This window comes from Sinohyriopsis cumingii, chromosome 2 (genome assembly GCF_028554795.1).
Source record: "Sinohyriopsis cumingii isolate HCF-2022 chromosome 2, ASM2855479v2, whole genome shotgun sequence".
Classification (NCBI taxonomy): Eukaryota; Metazoa; Mollusca; class Bivalvia; order Unionida; family Unionidae; genus Sinohyriopsis; species Sinohyriopsis cumingii.
In genome coordinates this window covers 70444326-70466545 of record NC_142962.1, presented here as the reverse complement: position 1 = coordinate 70466545, position 22220 = coordinate 70444326, and the positions used below count along the sequence as shown (strand labels likewise).

General features: G+C 33.2%; 1 protein-coding gene across 2 annotated transcripts in view; it reads left to right on the top strand.

Moving 5' to 3' along the window:
- Positions 1–22202, top strand: part of LOC149805127 (tyrosine-protein phosphatase non-receptor type 21-like) — a 96111-nt gene extending 73909 nt beyond the window's left edge. For both annotated transcript variants that reach the window (XM_089947673.1, XM_089947666.1), the window contains 4 exons: positions 2255–2329; positions 5332–5491; positions 11400–11557; positions 13624–22202. In XM_089947673.1, coding sequence (XP_089803799.1) covers positions 2255–2329; positions 5332–5491; positions 11400–11557; positions 13624–13752 — 522 coding nt within the window. In that variant the 3' untranslated portion in view covers positions 13753–22202. The remainder of the gene's footprint in view (positions 1–2254; positions 2330–5331; positions 5492–11399; positions 11558–13623) is intronic.
- Positions 22203–22220: the final 18 nt, after the last annotated feature.

Sequence of the window (22220 nt, the reverse complement as noted above, 5' to 3'; positions counted from 1 at the left end):
GGTAACTGTAGATATCCATTTATTATTCATTTTTGGGAAAAAATAATTTATTTTATAAGCAATCAGTGTAGATGTCTCCGCTGAGTCAAAATTTAATTCTGTTTTGGCTACAGGAATTCAATTTTTCACTCAATGTTTTTTTTTCTTCTCAAGGATCATGTGTGAATTTATGGCAGGAAGTCTTTAGATGGTAGTGTACATTCTGGCATTTATAATCAGCAAATTTTGCACTAAAATTGATCACAGATCATTAAAATTCTTTATCTACATTTACACCCCTCTCTTTTACTATGATTATTCCATTGGTTTGAACAAAATGGGATGTGGGTGGAGTGGGGGAATACTGTTAAAACAAGGCAACTACAATAAACTTGGTTGGGGGGGGCAGGTGAAATAACAGATTCAAGGTTGACTGAATCACATCTATGGTGAACCACACAATTATGGTGGTAAACTTATTCCATAAACTTTTAGAGTATAACTCATTTTGGTAGAACAGTGTCAGAGTACAGTTCTGGTATTCTAGATGTATATATTTTTACCTAATTTATTTAATCAGGTCTTTGACCCTCCATGGGTTTATCTCATTTCCTGTCCAGAAGATAGATTGAAATAATTACATCAAGAGACTTTCCAGCTAAATTTAACTTAAACTTATTTTCTTGGTCGTAAACTTGTTCATTAACAGATAACTATTTGAAGAGCCTTTAATTAGTCTTGCATGGATTTCTCCTTCTCTAATATAATGATAAAACTTGGATATAAAAAGCTAAACTCACCCTATATGATCATTTTTATACCTGTATCCCATGTTGCTCAACAATTGTATTTCTACTTTTTTAACACCAAAAAATGTGAAATCTAGTAGACTTTGTACAAAGTCAAAGTAACAATACATAAGAGTCATCTCTAATAGGACAGTCTCAGTCTTTGTATCAATTGCTGGTTTTCCTGCCTCACCCAGCCCTGCCTCCTACTTTTTCTTCTCTCTTGCTCAGTTTGATAATTTCTCCTTTTCAGGGGTTGTATATGTGGATAGCCTTCTCCCAGTAAAGGGCTATTTCTTTTAAACATACATTGTATCCAGGGATTTGTAAACATATATGCCAGGGTACTCTGATATACTCATAGAATTCTAAATTGTACCTCTGGGCGACTACTCAAATTGAAATGCCTTCCCAGGGTCCCAAATATGTTCTGATGTACGTTTTCATTCTTTGCTTACGGTTTGATTTTTAAAGAAAAAGAATTTCATTCTTCAAGCACATGCCAGCTTTCATCAACGATCTACTTTAACACATTAACCCCTGGAGGTTTTTTGCCATTTTTGCCTGAAAATCGAGTAGGAAACACATTTTGAAAGCTATTTCTGAATAGACTCGAAAACACCAAATCCCTGGTCATCTTTCAATAACATACTGCCTAGTTGTGTTAGAAACATCATTTTTCGTTGGCTATTTGATTTGCGCATGAGCAGAAGGGTAAAAGTTGGACTTCTTTTTATTTTTATTTTTTAAATTTTTCTTTGCTAAATGGAGCCATTATTTTTGTATGGAGACCACTCTTTATTCCAAAATGCCCATCTTATCCTACTTTTTGCAAAGGCTCATCTGACTGTTTGCAGTTCATACCAGTTTGCCTTAGATCTGAGACCAAAAAGTCTAAAATCCGGACACAAAATGGGATTCCGACCACGGGCGAATTTTGCATAAAAAAGGTCGGGTCCAAAAAATGAGGTTTTTCTATCTGTGTTTTGTAGTGCAACTAGATATTCCAGATTATTTGGTATCATTGTAGAGCTACATCTGTCTACCTTTCTATAATACCACCCACTTTAGTGTATCTTGCATGACCGTGAAGCTACAGAGCTCGGCAGTAGGCTACTACCTCCTGCCCCGTAAAGTCGTCGCTAGGGGTTAATGTGATAAATAGTGCATAGTAACTGTAATTATCATAGTAACTATAATTACCAAACATAAAGAAATTTCAGCCACAAGGCATGTAAGTAGCATGTGTATTTTGCCAATGCAAACAACTTCACCTTATAGCAGACTCTCTCACAGATGTACATAACATCAGAAGATGGAACAATTTCCCCATGTAACAGTTTCTCTCTCAGAAGTACATAACAACTGAGTGGAACAACTTCTGTATACTTTTCTCTCTCTGAGGTACATAATAACTGTAGAGAGGGAATTTCCTTGGAAGAGTCACAATGTCTCCTATCAGATTTTCTTTTTTTTTTGTATTACAGGAAATGGGAAAGCCTAAATGCTTTGAGTACTGGCCACAGGAATCTGGATTTGAAAACAAATTAACATATGGTGATGTAAGTACACATACTAATTTTTTGTGCCATTACTTCAAAATAGGAAAAACAAGGATTCCATGCTCATATGAACTGAAAAAATGCCACATTCTGTGAAAGCTTCTAATTACAAATCTGTAAAGACTGTTTGGTATGGTCCTTCATTTGTCACTGGGAATTCCATATGCCATGTATGGACAGCATTTAAATTTTTTTTTTAGAAATCCTATTGGAGTTTGCATTGAAGTGAGCACAGTCCATAAGATTTGTTAATCATGGTTCCTTTAATATCAGAAAAATAATAGACCTATGTTGATGTGAATATGGAGTTTAATTAACCATTAAATCTCATATTGAATGACACTAATTGGAGATCAATATGATATGGTTACTGGTCCATAAAACATCTTGTTCATGAAGGTTTGTGCTGGTCTCAAAGTTTTGGGCAAAGTGAATCCTGTTCCCTTCCTGATTAGGATGAAGTAGTGAGAAAATAGGAAGGAGTGAGACTATCTGTAAGAGTGACTGAAAACCACCATTTTAATTAACTTTTGAGTCAAGTAATATAAAAACAAATGAAATAATCATTAAACTTTTTGAAAATACTAAAATTTTCTTAGTTTAATTCAGTCAAATCATTGTATGACTTTCACTGCAAAGATGATAACCACAAAAATAGGTTAACACATTTTCTTTATGTTTTCAAAGCCATTTTGAATTTGCTTTCTAAAAATTATTTCCTAGACATAATCGTTTTTAGTACTATGTAATTTTCAAATGCTGATTTACAGTAATTTTTCCTGAACTCACTATGTTTGTCAGTAATTAAACAAAGTTCACTCCATCATAGATGTTACACACGAGTACACATGAAGGTGCTGTTAATTGGGTGTGATAGTTTTGGTTTTGGTTAAAAAATAAGTAATGGTACTATCTGTATTGTAATTAACAGTACATCACTTATTTTGTCTCATTCTACAGTACATTAAAAGAGTCTGTATCTTCAAAGGCATCTTGAAAGAAACAAGGAAACAAAATTATCCTTGTTGTATTATGTATAGTGGATTATGGGTAGTTATTGCAGCTAATTAACCAGTTTTTACTTAGCATAAAAAAGAATTTTGGGGAAAAAGAGAAAGAAAAGAAAAGAATTACAACTATATGTGTTTATTGGCAAGCATATTGATTTCATTGTCATGTTAGTCTGAACATTGCAGATTTTTTGTCTTGTATTTGCTGTAAACTGTGTGTTTAATGCAATAAAAGCTTTTATTTGAGTTGCATTTGAATTTTTTGCAACCCAGATCAGTTCTGCATGTGACTTTTACTGAGTGATCTACTAGTATTCATTGTACCATAAGCCTTTGTTTTTAAAGGTAGCACCCACTTTGTTTCCACAGTTAAGAGCTTCTTTTATTGACTCACTGATTTTACACATGTTAAGTACCATAGTAAAATCCCATATTCAGTTAACTGTGGCTGCTTATTTGGCATAATTGACAACTCTTTGTGATATGGTGTACTTGACACCTGTTTAGCTGTGGTCACATTATAATGAGATTACACAAACAGAATGATCAAAATATCACTTGGGGAAGCCTAAGATCACTCAACTTTCTGAATCTTCACTGTTCTTGTTGCATTGATATTGTATTTTTATAAATTTATAAATTTCCATAGTTTTACAGATATGGGGAATAGGAAACAATGAGAATGTATTTTTGAGCTTTGAACCAGGTGACACTAAAGAACAATTTTATGGAATACTATGAACCACAATAATGTGGACTATAATTATTTTATTCACACATGGTTGAAATTTGAGTGCATTTGTAGTGCAGATATTCACACTCACTAGCTAATTAGGGGTGGGAACAGATTACAGTTATAAAAAGCACTTAAAGTTGTGGCTCTAATACATTTATGGATGTATTTTCTGGTAGAATAGACTTGTAACATATATATATTGAGTTTGCTTTCTGTTTTACTTTATAGGTAATACAGTATCAAAGGTGATAATTTCATTGTTTGGGCAATTTATTTTACCCCATTTGTTTCCAGACAACATACTAAGTAATTTAATATTTTTCAGATCAAAAAATAGTTTTTTTTCTGTCCAAAAACATACAGAAAATATGATTCTATCAAATTAGATTAATTGATATTCAGGTAAATGTCCTTTCTTCCGATTTTATGCTTTGAGGTGGAATAGTTTTAAGTTGCATGCACAGGTTTTTGCTTACCGCTTCATTCCCCTGTCTAATGTATGTCAGTTTTGTGTCTTATGGAATAGTATTAAGTTGCATGCACAGGTTTTTGCTTACCTCTTCATTCCCCTGTCTAATGTATGTCAGTTTTGTGTCTTATGGAATAGTTTTAAGTTGCATGCACAGGTTTTTGCTTACCGCTTCATTCCCCTGTCTAATGTATGTCAGTTTTGTGTCTTATGGAATAGTATTTTGTTGCATGCATAGGTTTTTGCTTACCGCTCCTGTCTAATGTATGTCAGCTTTGTGTCTTATGGAATAGTATTTTGTTGCATGCATAGGTTTTTGCTTACCGCTTCATTCCCCTGTCTAATGTATGTCAGCTTTGTGTCTTATGGAATAGTATTATGTTGCACGCACAGGTTTTTGCTTACCTCTTCATTCCCCTGTCTAATGTATGTCAGTTTTGTGTCTTATGGAATAGTATTACATTGCATGCACAGGTTTTTGCTTACCTCTTCATTCCCCTGTCTAATGTATGTCAGTTGTGTGTCTTATGGAATAGTTTTAAGTTGCATGCACAGGTTTTTGCTTACCTCTTCATTCCCCAGTAAAATGTTTGTCAGTTGTGTGTCTTCTTATAGATCCTGTTAATTGATGTCTCAATATAATTTTACTTGTTTTGATCATTTGTATACATTTTTTTATCTCTAAACTTTTTTGGTTTTATTAGTAATACTTCATGTAATTTGCAAAAGTAAGTTGTACAATCAAGATTTGAACCTACCTAAGGAGTCTTCTTTTCTTGTATTACAGTATGAGGTGACATTATTGTTCAGCAATAATTCTTTGTGCTACATCACCAACAGAATATTGATGTGCCACCTTCCCAGCAAGAAGGAGAGACAAGTCTGGCACATGCAGTATACAGATTGGCCAGATCATGGTTGCCCTGACGACATGTACGGTTTTTTAGGTGAGTTTGCTGCATTATCAAAAATAAAGTCTTAATGGGATCTTCAAATAGTACTTTAATGTAGAGTATGTTCTGCAAGAGTGATTGCGGGCAAAACAATAAAACTATTAGCTGCATGATGGATTGCCACAAAACATGGTAAATATCATGGTCATCACCTAAATTTGTGTTTGTAGACAAGTCACCATTCTCCTACAGATGTTGTTAGTTTTGTCTTGTAGCAGTGTATGACACAATCTTGTCAGCACTACTAGTCCCTCAGTTTTTATTGAATGTTGGTAAATATTGTGGTAATTACCTGAAGATGTGCATCCAGAATCAAACACAAAATGTGATCTCTGTGCTACGTTTCACTGTCGGACTCTAGTCCAACATACCTATCCGACCTCACCCATGTGTACACACCAGCAAGATACTTACGCTCCTCTTCTGACAATCGTATACTCATTATTCCCACTATGAAAACAAAGTCATATGGACAGCGTTCTTTTGCATACCAGGGCCCAACAATGTGGAATGAATTGCCCACTGAACTTAGACACAAAGACACAGTAATCACATTCAAGAGGGCTCTCAAAACTCACTTATTTCGACTGCAAGAACAAACTTAAAAGACTGAATAATGTTTCTACCTTAAATATTCTCAGCATGTTTTTTTAATGTTTTCTAATTTCATGGTGTTTGTTTTTGTAATCATTTCATTATACGTTTCTTATCTTATAGGTGTTGTCTAATGTTGTAAAGTGCTTAGAGCTTCTGAAGATTAGGCGCTGTACAAAGTCCTCATTATTATTATTATTATTATTATCTTGACAAATCATTTTGTTTCAGGAATTATTATTCACCCAGCAGATTATGTTAAAATTTTGTCTGTCCATCTCTGTCTGTTACCAATTTTGTTTCTGCAAAATTACTTGACTTGCCCACTATCTATAGTTACCAGACATAGTGGATAGTTTGGGTAAGGAGTAACCATATTGATTTCAGGTTCAAAAGCTCAAACGTTAAGGACACTGACTGAAAGAAATATTTTCTAAGAATTGTCCACTATCTATAGTTACCAGACATAGTAGATAGTTTGGGTAAGGACTAACCCTATTGATTTCAGGTTCAAAAGCTCAAAGGTGAAGGACACTGACTTAAAGAAATTAAATATTTTCTGTACATCTCCACAATTTGCAGTCCCAAAACTTTGTGGATTGATTTTACCTGGGTAAGGAAGAACCATATTGCTTTCAGGTTAAAGAGGTAAAAAGATCACTGACTGAAAGAATAAAAATGGTTTCTGTACAGTTACTCAAGATCTTGACCATCTACAATTATCAAACTTTTTTGATGGCATGTGCTTGGGATAAAAAGGTCAAGGTCACTGACTGAAAGAAGAAAAATGATTTCTGCACAATAACTAGAGTTCATCATTATAGTTACCAAACTATGGAAAGCTTGCATTCGGGGTAAGGAAGAATCCTGCTGCTTTCAGGGTAAAAAGTTAAAAAGATCAAGGTCACTGACTGAAAGAAGAAAAATGGTTTCTATGCAGTAACTCAATCTACAGTTATGAAACTGTTGATGGCTTGTACTTGGGGTAAGGAAAAATAATTTCTGAACAATAACTTGAGTTTTCTAACATCTAAAGTTATTCCTTGTGGATGACTTGTACTTAGGGTAAGGAAAGTGCTTATCTGTTTTGAATTCAAAAGGTGAAAGTAGATGTCACCAAAAGAATATAAATGGTTTCTGCATAAAGATGTAGGTTGAGAGCATAGAGGACAGTTAAACATGGGGTGCATGTGTAATGTGTTTTAATAGCTTAATGTAATATATGACACAGTTTTGTTAGCTAGTTCTTCAATTTCTGATTGATTGCCATGAAACTTGGTAAGTATTATGGTCATCACCTGATAACGTACACATATCAAATAGCTTGGTCCTGCAATTTTTGCTGGAGATATTACCCATTTTATCATGTTCCTTATTATGTTGTACGAGTCACTGTCATTAGTGCAATACATCTCAGTTTTTAGCACTATTGGTCATAGTCTAGAAGAGCTTAAGGGATGGTATGTTGTCTAAGGGATGGTATGTTGTCTAAGGGATAGTATGTTGTCTAAGGGATGGTATATGTCTAAGGGATGGTATGTTGTCTAAGGGATGGTATGTTGTCCAAGGGATGGTATGTTGTCTAAGGTATGGTATGTTGTCTAAGGGATGGTATGTTGTCTATCATCTGTCTGTCCATTAGTACAAGTTTGTTATCGTTACTCCTCATAAACTAATTGGAGGATTGCCATGAAATTTTACACACATATTTATCCAAAGGTCTAGTTGGTCCTGAATGAAAATGTTGCTGCTCAGGTATCTAAGATGGCCACCACAGAGGCCATTTTTAAAGTCTTGTTATTGCTATTACTCCAGAATTGATGGACATATCAACAGGGGGATTTCACTGAAAGACTTTTTATCCTATGATCTGGTTGATCCACAGAAGCTAATTTGAAATCTCATTATCACTGAAGAATATCATATGTGGTTTTGACACTTGATGGTTAAATGAAAGAATGGTCTTGTCTTGAATTCCTGGAAATTCTTTTTGCCTAGTAAAATGTCAGTCACTTCAAGGGACTGTTGTTGTGGGTTACCATGAATGTTGATCAGTATTATAGTACCATGAAAGCTGATAAACATTACGGTTATCACTACAAGATGGACCGATTCACAAATCACTTTACTCCTATAATTTTTATAAAAGTTATTTCCCTGTTTGTCTTGTAGCTTAATGCAGTGTATGACTCAATCTCATTTGTGCAACCAGTCTGGTCATTTTTGATGGAATGTCTTGAAATTTTTTAATATTATGGTATCACCAGAAGTTCCACGTATTGTTACGTCTGTTTGCTGCAGTTCTTTCAGTCATAATATATTTTGGGTTTGCCTGGTACTGGCTTGAGGTGAAATGAATGTAGTATTTTGATTGTGGTGTTTATGTTGATATTTCTGTACAGTAAAAGGCTAGAATGACAGAGAAGATTAGAGAAGAATGAAGAAATGTGTGCTATTTATGATATAAATAAATACAGAATAAATTTTGTTTTACTTTTTGTTGTGTCCTCTTATTTCCTTTGTCTGATACTCACAAGATCACAATTACATTGATATACAAAATAATTTTACTTCAAGACCATACATTTACTATACAACATAAGCAAACAAGATTATTTTTTTAATATACAATTTTTCAAGTATACTTTAAGAAACAATGATTTTAGCATAAATGTTGTATAAACTAAATTTGATAAAATAAAGATTATGTTTTTATAACATCAAAGTATAATTCTATTGGTGGAGAATTGTTCCAACCCCATTTATAGAAAGTCTCTATAAAATAAAACCTTAAAATGAAAATCAGGGTAATTCCAATAATTTTAGACAAACCCAAAATTTGTATAAATCAAAATCTGGGCAAATCCGAATTTTGGACTTATAGAAAATTTGGATGACTTAAAACTTGGATAAATCCAAAATTTGTAAAAAAATCAAAATCTGGGCAAATCCAAATTTAGGACAAATACAAAAAATTAGGATAACTTAAAATCTGGTCAAGTCTGAAAATTGTATAAATCAAAATCTGGGCAAATCCAAATTTTGGTATTGTAATAACACTTTCAAGGATTGTTTTTACCTGAATAAAATTATTCATGACTGTGAAAATTTTGGATTTAGAATTTTGCAATTTTGGTCTGAAAGGAGACAGACAGTTATGATTTAAATGCTGTCAGTCTCATGTCTGCAACGATGGGCAGTATTTATACTCTCTGTACCCTTGGAGAACCTCAGGTGTTTACACAAACATAAACAACAGGGACACTCGAGGTTCTCTGATTTGGGTTAGAAACAGGAATGCTACCACCTTGTGCTCAGCAACACAGAATGCTGGGAACAATGGCGCCATTACAACCCTAGCAGAACACATTCTGGGAGGCAAATATTTGATTAAAATATACTTTAAACAAGTAAAGCAACATAAAATATTGTCGTCTGATAATGCAGAAGTATCTAATGGTTACTTGAAACATAGTGACAAGTTGAAATAATCATCACAGTGGATGAAATTAGTGTCGGTTGATCTCATTCAGAGTCAACATGTGCTTTCAACGAGGGACCATCTCAAGGCAACGTGATTATTGGAAACAAAATACATGTATGTAACATTTTAAATAATTGTACTAAACATATAGATAAGATAAAATTGTGAGACTGCAGTAGTGGCAAATCAGTTTCTTACCACAATTTTTTTCAGAGCTGCTGCACTTTTTGCCATCTAGCTTATTGGAGTATGTGACACAGTCTCATTAGCACAACAATTTCCATAGTTTGTCTTTCACATTTTTATGGATTACACATATCATGGTTGTCATCTGAAGAAGAACATATTGACTGACCTTAGTAGTCCCATGATATTTCAAGCTATTACCATACCTGCCTTAATGTTGGATGCAGTGTATGACAGCATTTTGTGAATGCAGTCATTTTTACAGGTTTCATTGCATTGCTGTGAAAATTAGTATATTTATTCATCATCCAAAGTTATGTATGTTGACAAATCATTGTACTCATACTATTTTTAAAAGAGTTGTTTGAGGGTTTTTTTATGTGCCCTCAATAGGGCAGAGTGTTTGAATGTTCTGATGTTGCCCATCTATCCATCCATCTGTTACCCTATTTATGTTTGCACAGTAGCTCCATCCATTCACTGTCCGTAGTTACCAAACTTGTAGATGGCTTGTACTTGGAAAGGAGGAACCTTATCAATTTTGTGGTCAGAAGGTCAAAGGTCAAGGTCACAGACTTGAAGAAGAAAAAAAGCTTTCCACCAAAACTGTTGGTAATCAACATGTACCTTCATTAAAGTTAGTTGCTGACTTGCACATTAGGTAAGAAAGAAACCTGTCATTTTGGGTTAAAAGGGCAAAGGTCAAGGTCACTGACTAAAAAAAACTAATATGATTTTTCCAAACTAATGTTGGTTCTTGAAAATATACCTAAAGTCAAATTTGTTGAGGGCTTCCACTTAAGGTGTGGAAGGGACCTAATGATTTTTTAGGTCAAAAGGTCAAAATTTAAAGTCATTGTGGTTCAGAGAATAACATTACTTTCTGGATGAGTTTGCACTTAGGGTCATAAATAGACCAATAGATTCTGCCCTCTCATGGTCAGAGGTCATAGTTATAGTAAGTATAATAAAAAAATGATCGTTTCTGTGCATGAATTTTAGTGCACATAGGGCTGTTAAAAGTCGGGTGACTGTATAATGTGCCATCCACAATCCTCACCTTTTATCATCCCAATTATACATTCTACACAAGTATTGTAATGTTGATTACATTCTGTTTTCATTTAGCATGGGTTAAGACCAAGGTACAACTCTTCAGAAAGCATAGATAACATGGACAATAATTTTGACATGAAAGTTTTAGCTCTTTTGTCACCTGATAGTCTTTCACTGTAACCACCATACTCTGAATCAATACACATATTGATTGATGATTCTGTAGGTGGGTATTTACCAGAAATTTTCTGGCTGATTGGTGGGACAAAGTAAGGACTTTACAGTTTTGAAAATTTGACTGGGATTGAAGATTTTATGTTGCCTAAATTAGCAGATAGTGGGATTTAGGATCTATTTTCTAGAGCAGTGTTCACTTGTCATAATCATCATTGTTGTTCAGATTAGTTCATTGGCCACCTATTCAAAGATAGTAATTGTCTGAAGGTTATCTAAGGCCATCTGATGCAGCCATCAAGACCATCAAGAATAATTACTAGTTTTTAGAATTTCTTTCTAAAATACTTAAGTTTTTAAAGAATGAAATAAGAGAGCATCACTTTGCAATGTGCTTCCTTGTTACAGGATTTCTAGATGAAGTGGAGTCAGTCCAGAGGCTTGCAGAGAGTGAAGAGGGCAGTGGAAAGAAAACACCCATAGTGGTTCACTGTAGTGCTGGAGTGGGAAGGACAGGAGTGGTAATTCTTACACAGGTCATGAAGTGGTGTCTGGAATACAATCATGTAAGTATAACAGTCCTTAGTGTAAATATTTGAACATTTCAGTTGTCACCATATTTTCAGATTTTTTAATAATTGTCAGTAGTACATACAAATTTTGAATAAGAAGCATAATATTTAATGCCAACAAGAAGTACAAAAAATTCAAGTTGGAACGTAAATTAAAAAATGTTTTACCTGTGATGAAATAGATAACTGACAGATAGTTAAACTGCTTTAATTACCCAAATTATCGCATGGATTAAATTATGGTGCTGTCCATGCACATTGATAAAAGCAACTGATATGCTCTACATCTCACAATCAGACCCTTCCCTAAACAAAGTAAACAGCATCTCTGTCACATATTTCACAAGTTTTATTCATTGGTAGATTTCCTCTTGATAACCTTATTGTGGATATATTTGGTTCGGTCTTTTAGACATGTGTAGTAAATATAAATATAAGTCCATTCCCTAGTTTAATACCTGAGCTAGTAAAAGTGATTTTATCTGATTTGCATATTTATGGGAATCCTCACCATATTTGGAATTATGTCAAGATCATTCTTAGCATTTTTAAAAGAAAATATAGTTTTTATTTCAAATTTTAACAGATATCATTTTGGTTGTTGCATTCTTTTGTCTCACTCTGTAGTCTTTTCATTATGATGCAGTCTTGTTATTAAAATTTCTGTAAACTTGGGGTAAGCTTACAAACCCTGACAGATATGCTTCATTACCATATATACTCACTTTTAAGTCAGCTCCAACAGAAAACTGCACATACCCAGATCTCCCATTGCATACTGCACCAGCAGATCAGTTTGTTCAGAGTGATCAATGAAGAAGCAACACTGCAATGACAGATCAGGGTCAGTGTTGTTTGCAGTTGGACTCAACTTACACATGTGTATATACAGTTGGAATGGAATTAAAGTATTAACAACATCAATTGATTAAAGCTTGGCACGTCTAAATCATCTTCAGAAAGTAAAACCTAACTATGACTGTGACCCTGATCATAGTAATGTATGTAAACTGCTGACTGAAGCAACTTTTTATCAATGTGTTCATTGTGGCAGCCATATCTGAGGTCAGATTGGCACCATTTTCAATCAGGACCAACTAGATATCACAATTAGTTTTAGGAGGAGTTTCAGTAACAAGGTTTTCCATATGGCTGCTGTGGTGGCCTTACTGGATACTAGATTCGTACCAAACTTATATAAAGTCTTTTAGTGAAAAGCCCATATTGTTATAGTCTTCCATTCAGGTGAAGTAAAGACAATATTTTCAAGATGGCTTCGATGTCAGCCATATTTCAATGTCATGATTGGTACCCTTGTAGGCATCATACAGGTTCTTTTAGTGACAGCCCCACATTTATAGGACCATCCTTTCAGGAATAGCATTAATATGATTTTCAAAATGGCTGCCATGGTGGCCATATTGGATGTTAAAGTAAGACCAGTTTCATTTAGGATGTATTAGACATCATAAGACGTCTTAAGGTGAAAACCCTATATCAATATGACTTCCAATTCTGGAGGAGTAGTGACAAGATGCTTAAGATGGTTTCCATCATGGGCATATTTGTTCTGTACCATATTTTTTCACATTTTCAAAATCACATTTATTACATACAATTGATAGGATCACTACCTTTTGCATTTATGTGTTGAAATTACTTACTTGTGAATTCCAGTGAATAAGCATTTTCCTATAAATATATGACTGCTGTATCTATTAAACATAACTGTTAACAGAGTCTGTTCTGGGACACTCAGTAAAAATCATCCTAATACATTGAAACCATGTATAATATTTTCAGGCTCTCCCGTTATGTCTTCATTGAATCCATAATATATTTAGAAAATTCACCCTTCTTTCAAATGAAAGAGAGATTTTTTCATGATTTTTAAGTTTCTGAATAGATTATATTATTAAACTTGTTTCCATAATTGCAGGTTTTATACTAGCAGATTTTACCTGTTGTCATAGCATGTTTTATCAAGTTTAAAATGAAACTGCTTTATCAAGCTGTCAGATGATTATTGAAATTTGTTTACATTCCCAATTTATTTGCAGGATGTGGATTTACCAAAGGCATTAAATACAATTCGACAACAGCGAATGTACATGGTACAGACCCTTGGACAGTACAACTTTATCCATAAGACACTTATTCAGTACCTGAAAAATACGAGGCTGATCTAGACAAGAGAGACATTTGGGATAAATGAAGCTGAAAGTTCAGCATTAATCTAGTCAAGAGAGACATTTTTTATGAAATTGAAAAATAAAAGACTAATCTTGACAAGAAAGACATTTTAGACAAAGAGTGAGAAAAGAAAGAAAGAAATTGGATAACTTTGAAATATTTTTCTTATTAGTGTATACATTTGGAATTATGTGAATAAAAGTGAAATCTCATCATTCCCTTAGTTTAGATAGCTGAAGTGATATGAGTGATAGGTATATCTAAATAAGGAAAAATGATGATGTATTCTGCGATCTTCTTATCTACCAGACTTCTTTTGTTTAAAGACTATGGGTGCTTCAGTTGATTTGCCAACAGCTAAATGAATACCATATGTGCACTTTTCAAGGTTTCTAAATGATTTAAAATTCAAGTCTTTACTTTATCAAAAGACAGCAGCCTTTTAAATATAATAAGGCACATTTTTGTTATTGTTTAAGACATTGCCATTTAGGTAAGAAAATTATCCTGTTTTCCATTAGACAATGCATCAGACCTTGTTATGTATATTAGAACCCCAAGTAAAATATAGACTTTCTGTTCACTTTGGTACCATGATATTGATCTTTTCCGTTAGCAAGTTCATTTTATCTTACGATTCTGTTTGATGTATGCAGTGCAAAAGAACTTACTTTTCCAGGTAACAGCTGAGCATATTTTCTTTGAATGTATATTGTTACCTGACTTTGTCATTATAATATTTAATTTGATAGCTGTTCGTAGTAAACAAAAAAAAAGCCATTTTTTAAAATTCTGGATTAGTGTGCTTACATTAAAGCCATATGTCTGTCATTCTTAGTACATCTGTCAACATATGTTTACTACTAATTTGGATTAGATCTGATTTTCATCAAGCCTAGAATATAGCTTTATATCATCAGTATCTCAGATGAAGCAAAAAAAATGATAACAATCAATGCATATTAATCACAAGAACTTGCATCGAATCGGCCAAGTTTCTTAGCACTATGGAGACCATATTTCTGATTCAGTTTTGATCACATATGGAATTTATACTTTTATCATCAAGATCTTGGTAATGAGCAAGGTTCATGCATACTAATGAGGTAATCTTGTATCTGATTGGCTGAGTATGTTCCGATTCAGATCAGACTTAGAATACTTGAAGATATCTTTATCATCAAGATATCACAAAAGTTTTGATAATGAGTAAGGTTTATGCATAATAATGAGGTGATTTTGCATGTGATTGACTGAGCTTGTTACCATTTTGCAAGCGATATTTTTCATTAGATTTTGATCAGACTTGAGATATGGCTTCTATCATCAGGGTCATGGAATCGGGTCTATATTATGAGGCATTCTAGCATCTGATTGATTGAGATTTGTTAACACTCTAAAATCCATCTTTCTAATCAGATTTTGATTAAGCTGGGGAATTGTTTTTATATGATCAAAGTTTCACAATGTTGATAATGAACAAGATCCATAAATATGAATGAGGTGATGTTCAATCTAATTAGCTGAGCATGTTACCACTCTCGAGACTGTTTTTCATCTCATAGTTTAGTAAACTTGGTAAGTAGACTCAAATCATCAAGATCCAGTGAGTTTTTTTTTTCTAATACAGTTTAAACAAATGGAGGGGTGGGTGGGTAAAATACCTGCTCTCACTTACAAAATCAATGCAAAGAAAATCAAGTAACCCATGATATTGACTATTGAGAATCACTGGGAAAATACATTTTAGAATACATTATGCATCAGAACAATTTATAAAAATTAGCAAATTAATATACTTTGGGTATTAAAATGAATAACTTGTAATTTATAACTAAAGAGATAGTATAAACTAGAAATGTTGTTAGACAAAAGGTGCTATTGCAGGCAAGCAAAAAAATATGAAGTGTTGAAATTAAGGATCAGAATTTCTTTATACTGATATTTGTTTGCAGGTAATAGTGGGGTTCTTTTTAGATAGTAATTTTGCTTCATCAGAAGCAATTCATGTAAAAACCATGCAGAGAATTATGTCCGAAAACTTTGCCACATTTACAATTCCTTAATATTTGGAAGAAAATTTGACATGTTTGGCAGTATCAGTGTCATTTGCATGTTACCACATGCAATATGCATTATTTTATGGCATTCATATATTCAATGCCATTACACACACAATATTTGGAATTTATATTTTATTCTTAGCTTTTAATTTTTAAAAATGGCCCAATATGCTTTTCTTCTGAAGCACTTCCTGATTTATCAATAGTAAAGACACCCATGATCTTAAAGTAAAAGAAACTTATGAATTATAAGTTTAATTCAGGTGAAAAAATGTGATTTGATAGACCACAAATTAAAGCTTCTTTTGTAAAAGTAACTTTTAAAGATCTTGGCTAACTTCATTTAAGGGCAAGAGACTATACATATTATGCCTTCAGCTTTGGAGTTTTCATCCAAATATTGTATAGTACTAATAAGCCTGCTTAGTGAAATGTCATCTGTAGAGTTATGCAAGTTACAGAGCAATATTAGGATCACTTGAGCCTCTTGTTTCTTTTTTATCTTAACATATTTATTTCTTACTGAGGAATGCACATAAAGATTATGACAAAGATATTTTCTACTGTATAGCTGGAGAAATAACCTTTCTTTCATACCTGAAACTGTATAATTTGGATTATGATGCATGATAGTTGGGCAAAGGTGATTGGTTCATTTTAAGTATGGTTGAATCGGTATATCAATGTTAATTTATATTACATCCCAATATAATGGCCAATCATTGTTCTTAACTGTATCAGCTCCATGTATTTTTTAAATCTCCAACAAATGTTTGACTTGTCTTCCAAAATTATGTTCAGGAAATGGAATAAATCAATAAAATGGCTTTTATTGGTATGAATCAGTTATCACACATTACAAGAATCAATAATGTAGAGCTTCATGTCTTCGTATTAATTTTGTATTGGTCTGCACATCAAAAGGTGTGGCTATGAAAAGAAGCACATTCTCATTTATTTTTTTAACATTAAATAAAACATTCTACCATATCTTCTTTGTTGGTTTAGATGAAAATGACCGAGCAGTTTCTCAATTAGTTTTGAATCCTCTCTTTTGATGCCAGAGCTTGGCAGACATAACAATGCTTTACAAGTAAACATATTTGAATAGCATTAAGAGTGTCTGCGATTTATGTATTGTATATACTCACTTATGAAGCTGAATCCATCTGCAAATTGTATAATGCACCAGTAGATCTGGGTCTGTGCAGCTTGTTAGGAGTAAGTAATGGGTAGAACAAACAACACAGACCCTGATCTGCAGGCACATTATGCTATGTCGTATCAGAATTGTTATTTGACATTCGATTCAACTCATAAGCAAGTATATACGGTATCGTATGTTTGATATATATTATATTGGAAGTGAACTATTCAAACCCACCCTGATTAGAACCAAATTTGCATCAAAACAACAACAAAATTTGGACACATTTCATACATCAGTGGTTTTTATTTGAATATAGACCTTCCTTTTTGAATTAAACTAAAAGATTAAGATTGATTGATATATAACTTTTGACTGTGTTATGCAATCATTATTTACATATAACCTTAAATCTTTTGACTGTTACACCATCATTATATATATATATGTAACTTTATATATCAACTTGCACGTATGTTGTACAGTTTGATAAAGTCCAAAATTATTCCCGGTTTTCTTGTAACATCATCATCTTTTATTGATAGCTTCATGTGCTTTCTGATTCAAAATACCTTCACAGTATTAGTGAACTGGCTTAAAGTCTTCAACAGGTAACAAGTTAATAATGTTGCCTATATTAAGCAAAATTACTGATTTGTCTTTTAGTATGTTTGCATGTAATACATATTGTTAGATTAAAAATTTTAATCTTGAAGTTGAATTAGGGTTGATAGAGGGTTTAATAATTTGTGTTAAGTATAATAAGATTGTTTATATAGCATGTAATGACTTGAGTTTGAATCATAATTGTAGTTTATATATATAGTTGTAGTATTTTATAATCAACTTTTATACATTTTGTTTCAGCAGCAAGAGTAATTTTTTGGTTTGCATAAAAGGCATTGTTCACTTTAGTCTACATTTCTTTGAAACATCTCAGTGATCAAGTATTGATTCTATTTTACAGATCTCCTTTTACTGAATTTATTGATTTAGATTTGTATCCCCTCTGTATATAATTGGGGGGGGGGCAATATAGCTAGGGCTGTGTCCATCTGTCTGTAAACATTTTCATGTCCAGAGCATAATTCAGACCCCAAAATAATTAAATAAAACTTGGTACACATATTGGCCTAGATGTTCCTTTTGCTATTCCTGTTTCAATATTTGTTAATATTATTGCCTATTTTTCTGTTCATTCATCCATCCATTATCCAGATTTTTATTTCCAGGGCAAAACTCAATATCTGTTTTAGGATGTCTGTGAAATTTGGTGAAAATGTTAGTGATCAAGATGTGCCTTTTGGTTCATATATTAGACTTGTGATGTAGATGAGCCTTTTATGTGTATGTTAGACTACTGGTGTACATCTGCCTTTTGCTATACAAAAATCTTCAATATTTCATCACACTTTGTTTTCAGAGCAGAACTACAAAACTCTTCAAGATGTGAAACTTTTGGCACACATTATTAGACTAGTGGTCTCGATGTGCCTTTTGTCTGCTGAATTCAGTTTAGGTATTTTTTTGTCTTGTCAGTCACTCCATACATCCTTCACTCACAGTGTCTTTGGAGCAAAACTCCCAGAACTCAATATATCCCTATGATGCTTGGTATACATATTACACTAGTACTCTGAACATGCAGTATCCATTGCAATATTGTTGTGTGGTGGATAAGGTAATATCATCTTCTTGTTTTACTTAAAAGTATATGATAATTGATGGGACTGAACCATGTTGAACTTTGGTAGAAATCACAAGTTGTTAAGACAGTCTAGAAATTTGCTGTGAAACATTTGACATTAATAGTCAGTTAGTGTAAGCAATGAAAACTTATATGTACCATGTGCTAATAAAGGGCTGTTAAAAGGAGAATTATAATATTTCATAAACTCCTTTTTTAGATAGAGCTATGGCCCTTGATGATTCACAAGTGATGTTAGTTTTAACAGACATAACTTGAGACTAACTCAAGATATTCTGATGCAGATTTGTATGAACCATTATGTTATACAATTACATGTGTCTTTCATTGGTTTTATTCTCATTTAGGTTCATTGAGAGAGCATGGACTATTGGCTAATTTGAGTACAAGTCATAAAATAGTGGGGGACCCAAAGAATTTGCCATCTCTGGATGACTCTTGCTATCACTTGCAGTGATTTTCATATTTCAATTGCTGTGTTATGTATCTGCATTTAACAATCTAGACTGACAAGTTTAAAAAATGTTTTATGCCCCTAGTTTTCTAACCACCACCATCCAGAATTAAGTAGACCGTCTTGCAATACTAGTTCATTGTAATTAACATTGTGTGTGGGTCTGATATACATTTTGTAAATATAAAAGACCTCCACATAAACTTTTAAAAGTTAATTGACTAATGTTTATGAGATTTTAATTGCAAATATGCACACATAGCTTGTCTATAGTAAATGTATTGCTTGATACAGTTTTTGGTCTGTTGATATATTGTGATTTTGATCCTTAACATATGTGCAAGGTTGTGAAAAAAAATTGATTTTCGAAAATGTGTGTATATATATGTATATACTTGAACTCCAGTATTCTATTTTCATATTTTTAACAATTTTGTTAATATATCTTTTCTTAAAATATATTTGCATGCATTAATCAAAGTACTATATATCCCTGTTTTAAAAAAGGTTCAACTGCCAGCTGCATCACATAATATGTCAGCAGATCTGGGTCTATGATGTTTGGTAGGAGCAATCAGTAGAAGAAATAACTGACAGATCTGCTGGTTTATTATGCAACAGCTAGATCAGGGTCTGTCTTGTTGGCATTTGTAACCAACTTAAGAGCAAGTATATATGGTGGGTTATTTTGATTTTTTTTGAGTCATTATATGTATTTGACTGGAAGTTAATTTATCATGCAGATGTTGCAGCACTTATTATATATGTGACTGTCAGTATTGTGGCACTTTCTTTAAGTTACAAGGATGTTAAGGAAAATGGAAAAAATAGTATTGCCTTAACATTCTTAAACTTTTCTTGTTTCAAAATAATTCATTTTTTGAGTGTACATGTCTTGGAAATTGTAAGAGGTTTTAAATTACCTATAATTAAAAGTTGGGGTGGGTTGTTTAAAGTTTTTTTGTACAGGTTGTGAACAAAAGGTTGATATTTTTCCAACTTTGACATTTCTGCTTCTGAACATGCAGGGAAAATAAGCACAGAATTTTGGGATAAAAATTACAGCTGCACAGCTATCTGGTTCCAGTGGTGAACAGAATGTACATTTTATCCTCTGGTTGAAAATGTTGACATCCGATATTGTTTGTTTATCGTATATTTTACAAATGGTCTGGTACCACTATCATTAACTGTAATTCGTAGGAAAATTAAATTCTCTACCTGGTAGCCTGTAAGAATTCTTACCATCCAAATTACATGTGTTCACAACAGCAACCTATACGAGACTAAAGTCACTGATATTTTATATTTTGAAGACTTTGAAAAGAAATTTCTAACCCCCGATGATGTTTTTGGCATGGTGCAGCATTTATCACTGTTGTCAGATTTATAATAGTTGATCCAGTCATTGTGTGGATACACACTTTCCATTTAGCTAATAATGTTGTCCAAGAACTTAGCTTCATGGATTCCTACAAGGGGGTGGGAGTGTGAAGGGTCTGCTAATTTATATATAATTGTTTATATATAGTTATCACAGGACTTTTTAAGCCTTCATAATTACATTTATTGAGGGGCCCCAGGTTGCTGAGTGGTCTAAAGTGCCCGCTTTTACTGATAACTACCTTCTCACATTGATCTGCATGGGGTTGAGACACAGGCTTGGACAGTGTGGGTATGTGAGAAAGCTTGCCAGTAGCTTTTTATGAGTTGTTTTTCTTCCTGGGGTTTTTCCCGTTTCTTCATCCACCAAATATACTGACTGCCATGTATAAGCTATCATGTACTAAAAAACTGCATTAAACCCACAAAAAACAACTACAACATATAATGAAATCATTGTCAGTCATCATTTGGATTATCCTCCTATAACTGAATTCTAGGTTGGGTTTCCAGGCCAGTTTTGACTTCTTTAACAATACAATGCAAAGGTGAACCAGGGCATGGTAAAGAACTAAGTGAAATGAAAATGAGGCACCCTAAATTTTGAAGCACAAGATTGCACTGTGAGCATTCATGTAGGAAAATTGCTAACAAAGTATGCCAATTCATTTGTGGCTTTTAAGTAAACAAAATATTTACAGAAGGAATGATGATGTGAGATCAATTTAAGTGTAGAATCATCGAGCTTAATTGTTTTGCTTCATGAACATTCTGACATCTCAATTACAACAACACTGTAGTGATCAAAAATGTATTTACTTGATATAAGCAATCTGTAAGAATGCAAGTTTTGCTTTATTTTCCAGACTGATATTTGCTGGTTGACTATGCAGATACAGGCTGAGAATAAATAAATTTCATAAAAAAAATTCAATAACTGGCATAACTCTGAGTCTTTCAAACAGGATATATTCACCTGAAACTTGTTCCCAAAAGTAAAGTGTAATATTTTCTTATGGCTCCATTTAATAAGACAGATAGATAGATGGGTTTAGTAATAGCTATATCCCCCCATATCACATACCTGGGAAGATAAATATATATATCAATATTTACCATTTCCTTTAAAAGGAAAACTATGGAAGGTTGACCCAAATGATGGCAGACACTTTATTCAGAGGTAAATCAGAGCAGTGCTTAAACCTAAATCATAATGGGACTGAAACCTACACTATATACTCACTTATAAGTAAAGTCAGATTGCAAACTGCACAGACCACGATCTGCTATCACATAATGCTCCAGCAGATCTAGACCTTTGCAGATTTGTTTATGAGTAGCAGGCTCATTATACTATGGCAGATCAAGATCTTTGTTGTTTGCAGTTTGACTCGACTTATAAGCAAGTATAAACTATATGTACATAAGTCCCTTCTCCAGAAAGGCATTATGTTTTTTATTCTTTAAATAGATATGGTTATCAAGCTTTTCTACTATGAATTTATTTGTTATACAATCATTGTTAGTGAACTTTTGCTATCAACTTTTGTGATAAACTCTTCTTTTCATATTGGCTATGTTTACTTTACTCTTATGCATGATACAGCCACTGTAAATTACATTGTAAACAAAGGGGAATCCTAGTCATTAAATCATGATCATTTTAACATCAAGTAAAACAAAAACCATTATTTATGTTTATTCCTTCA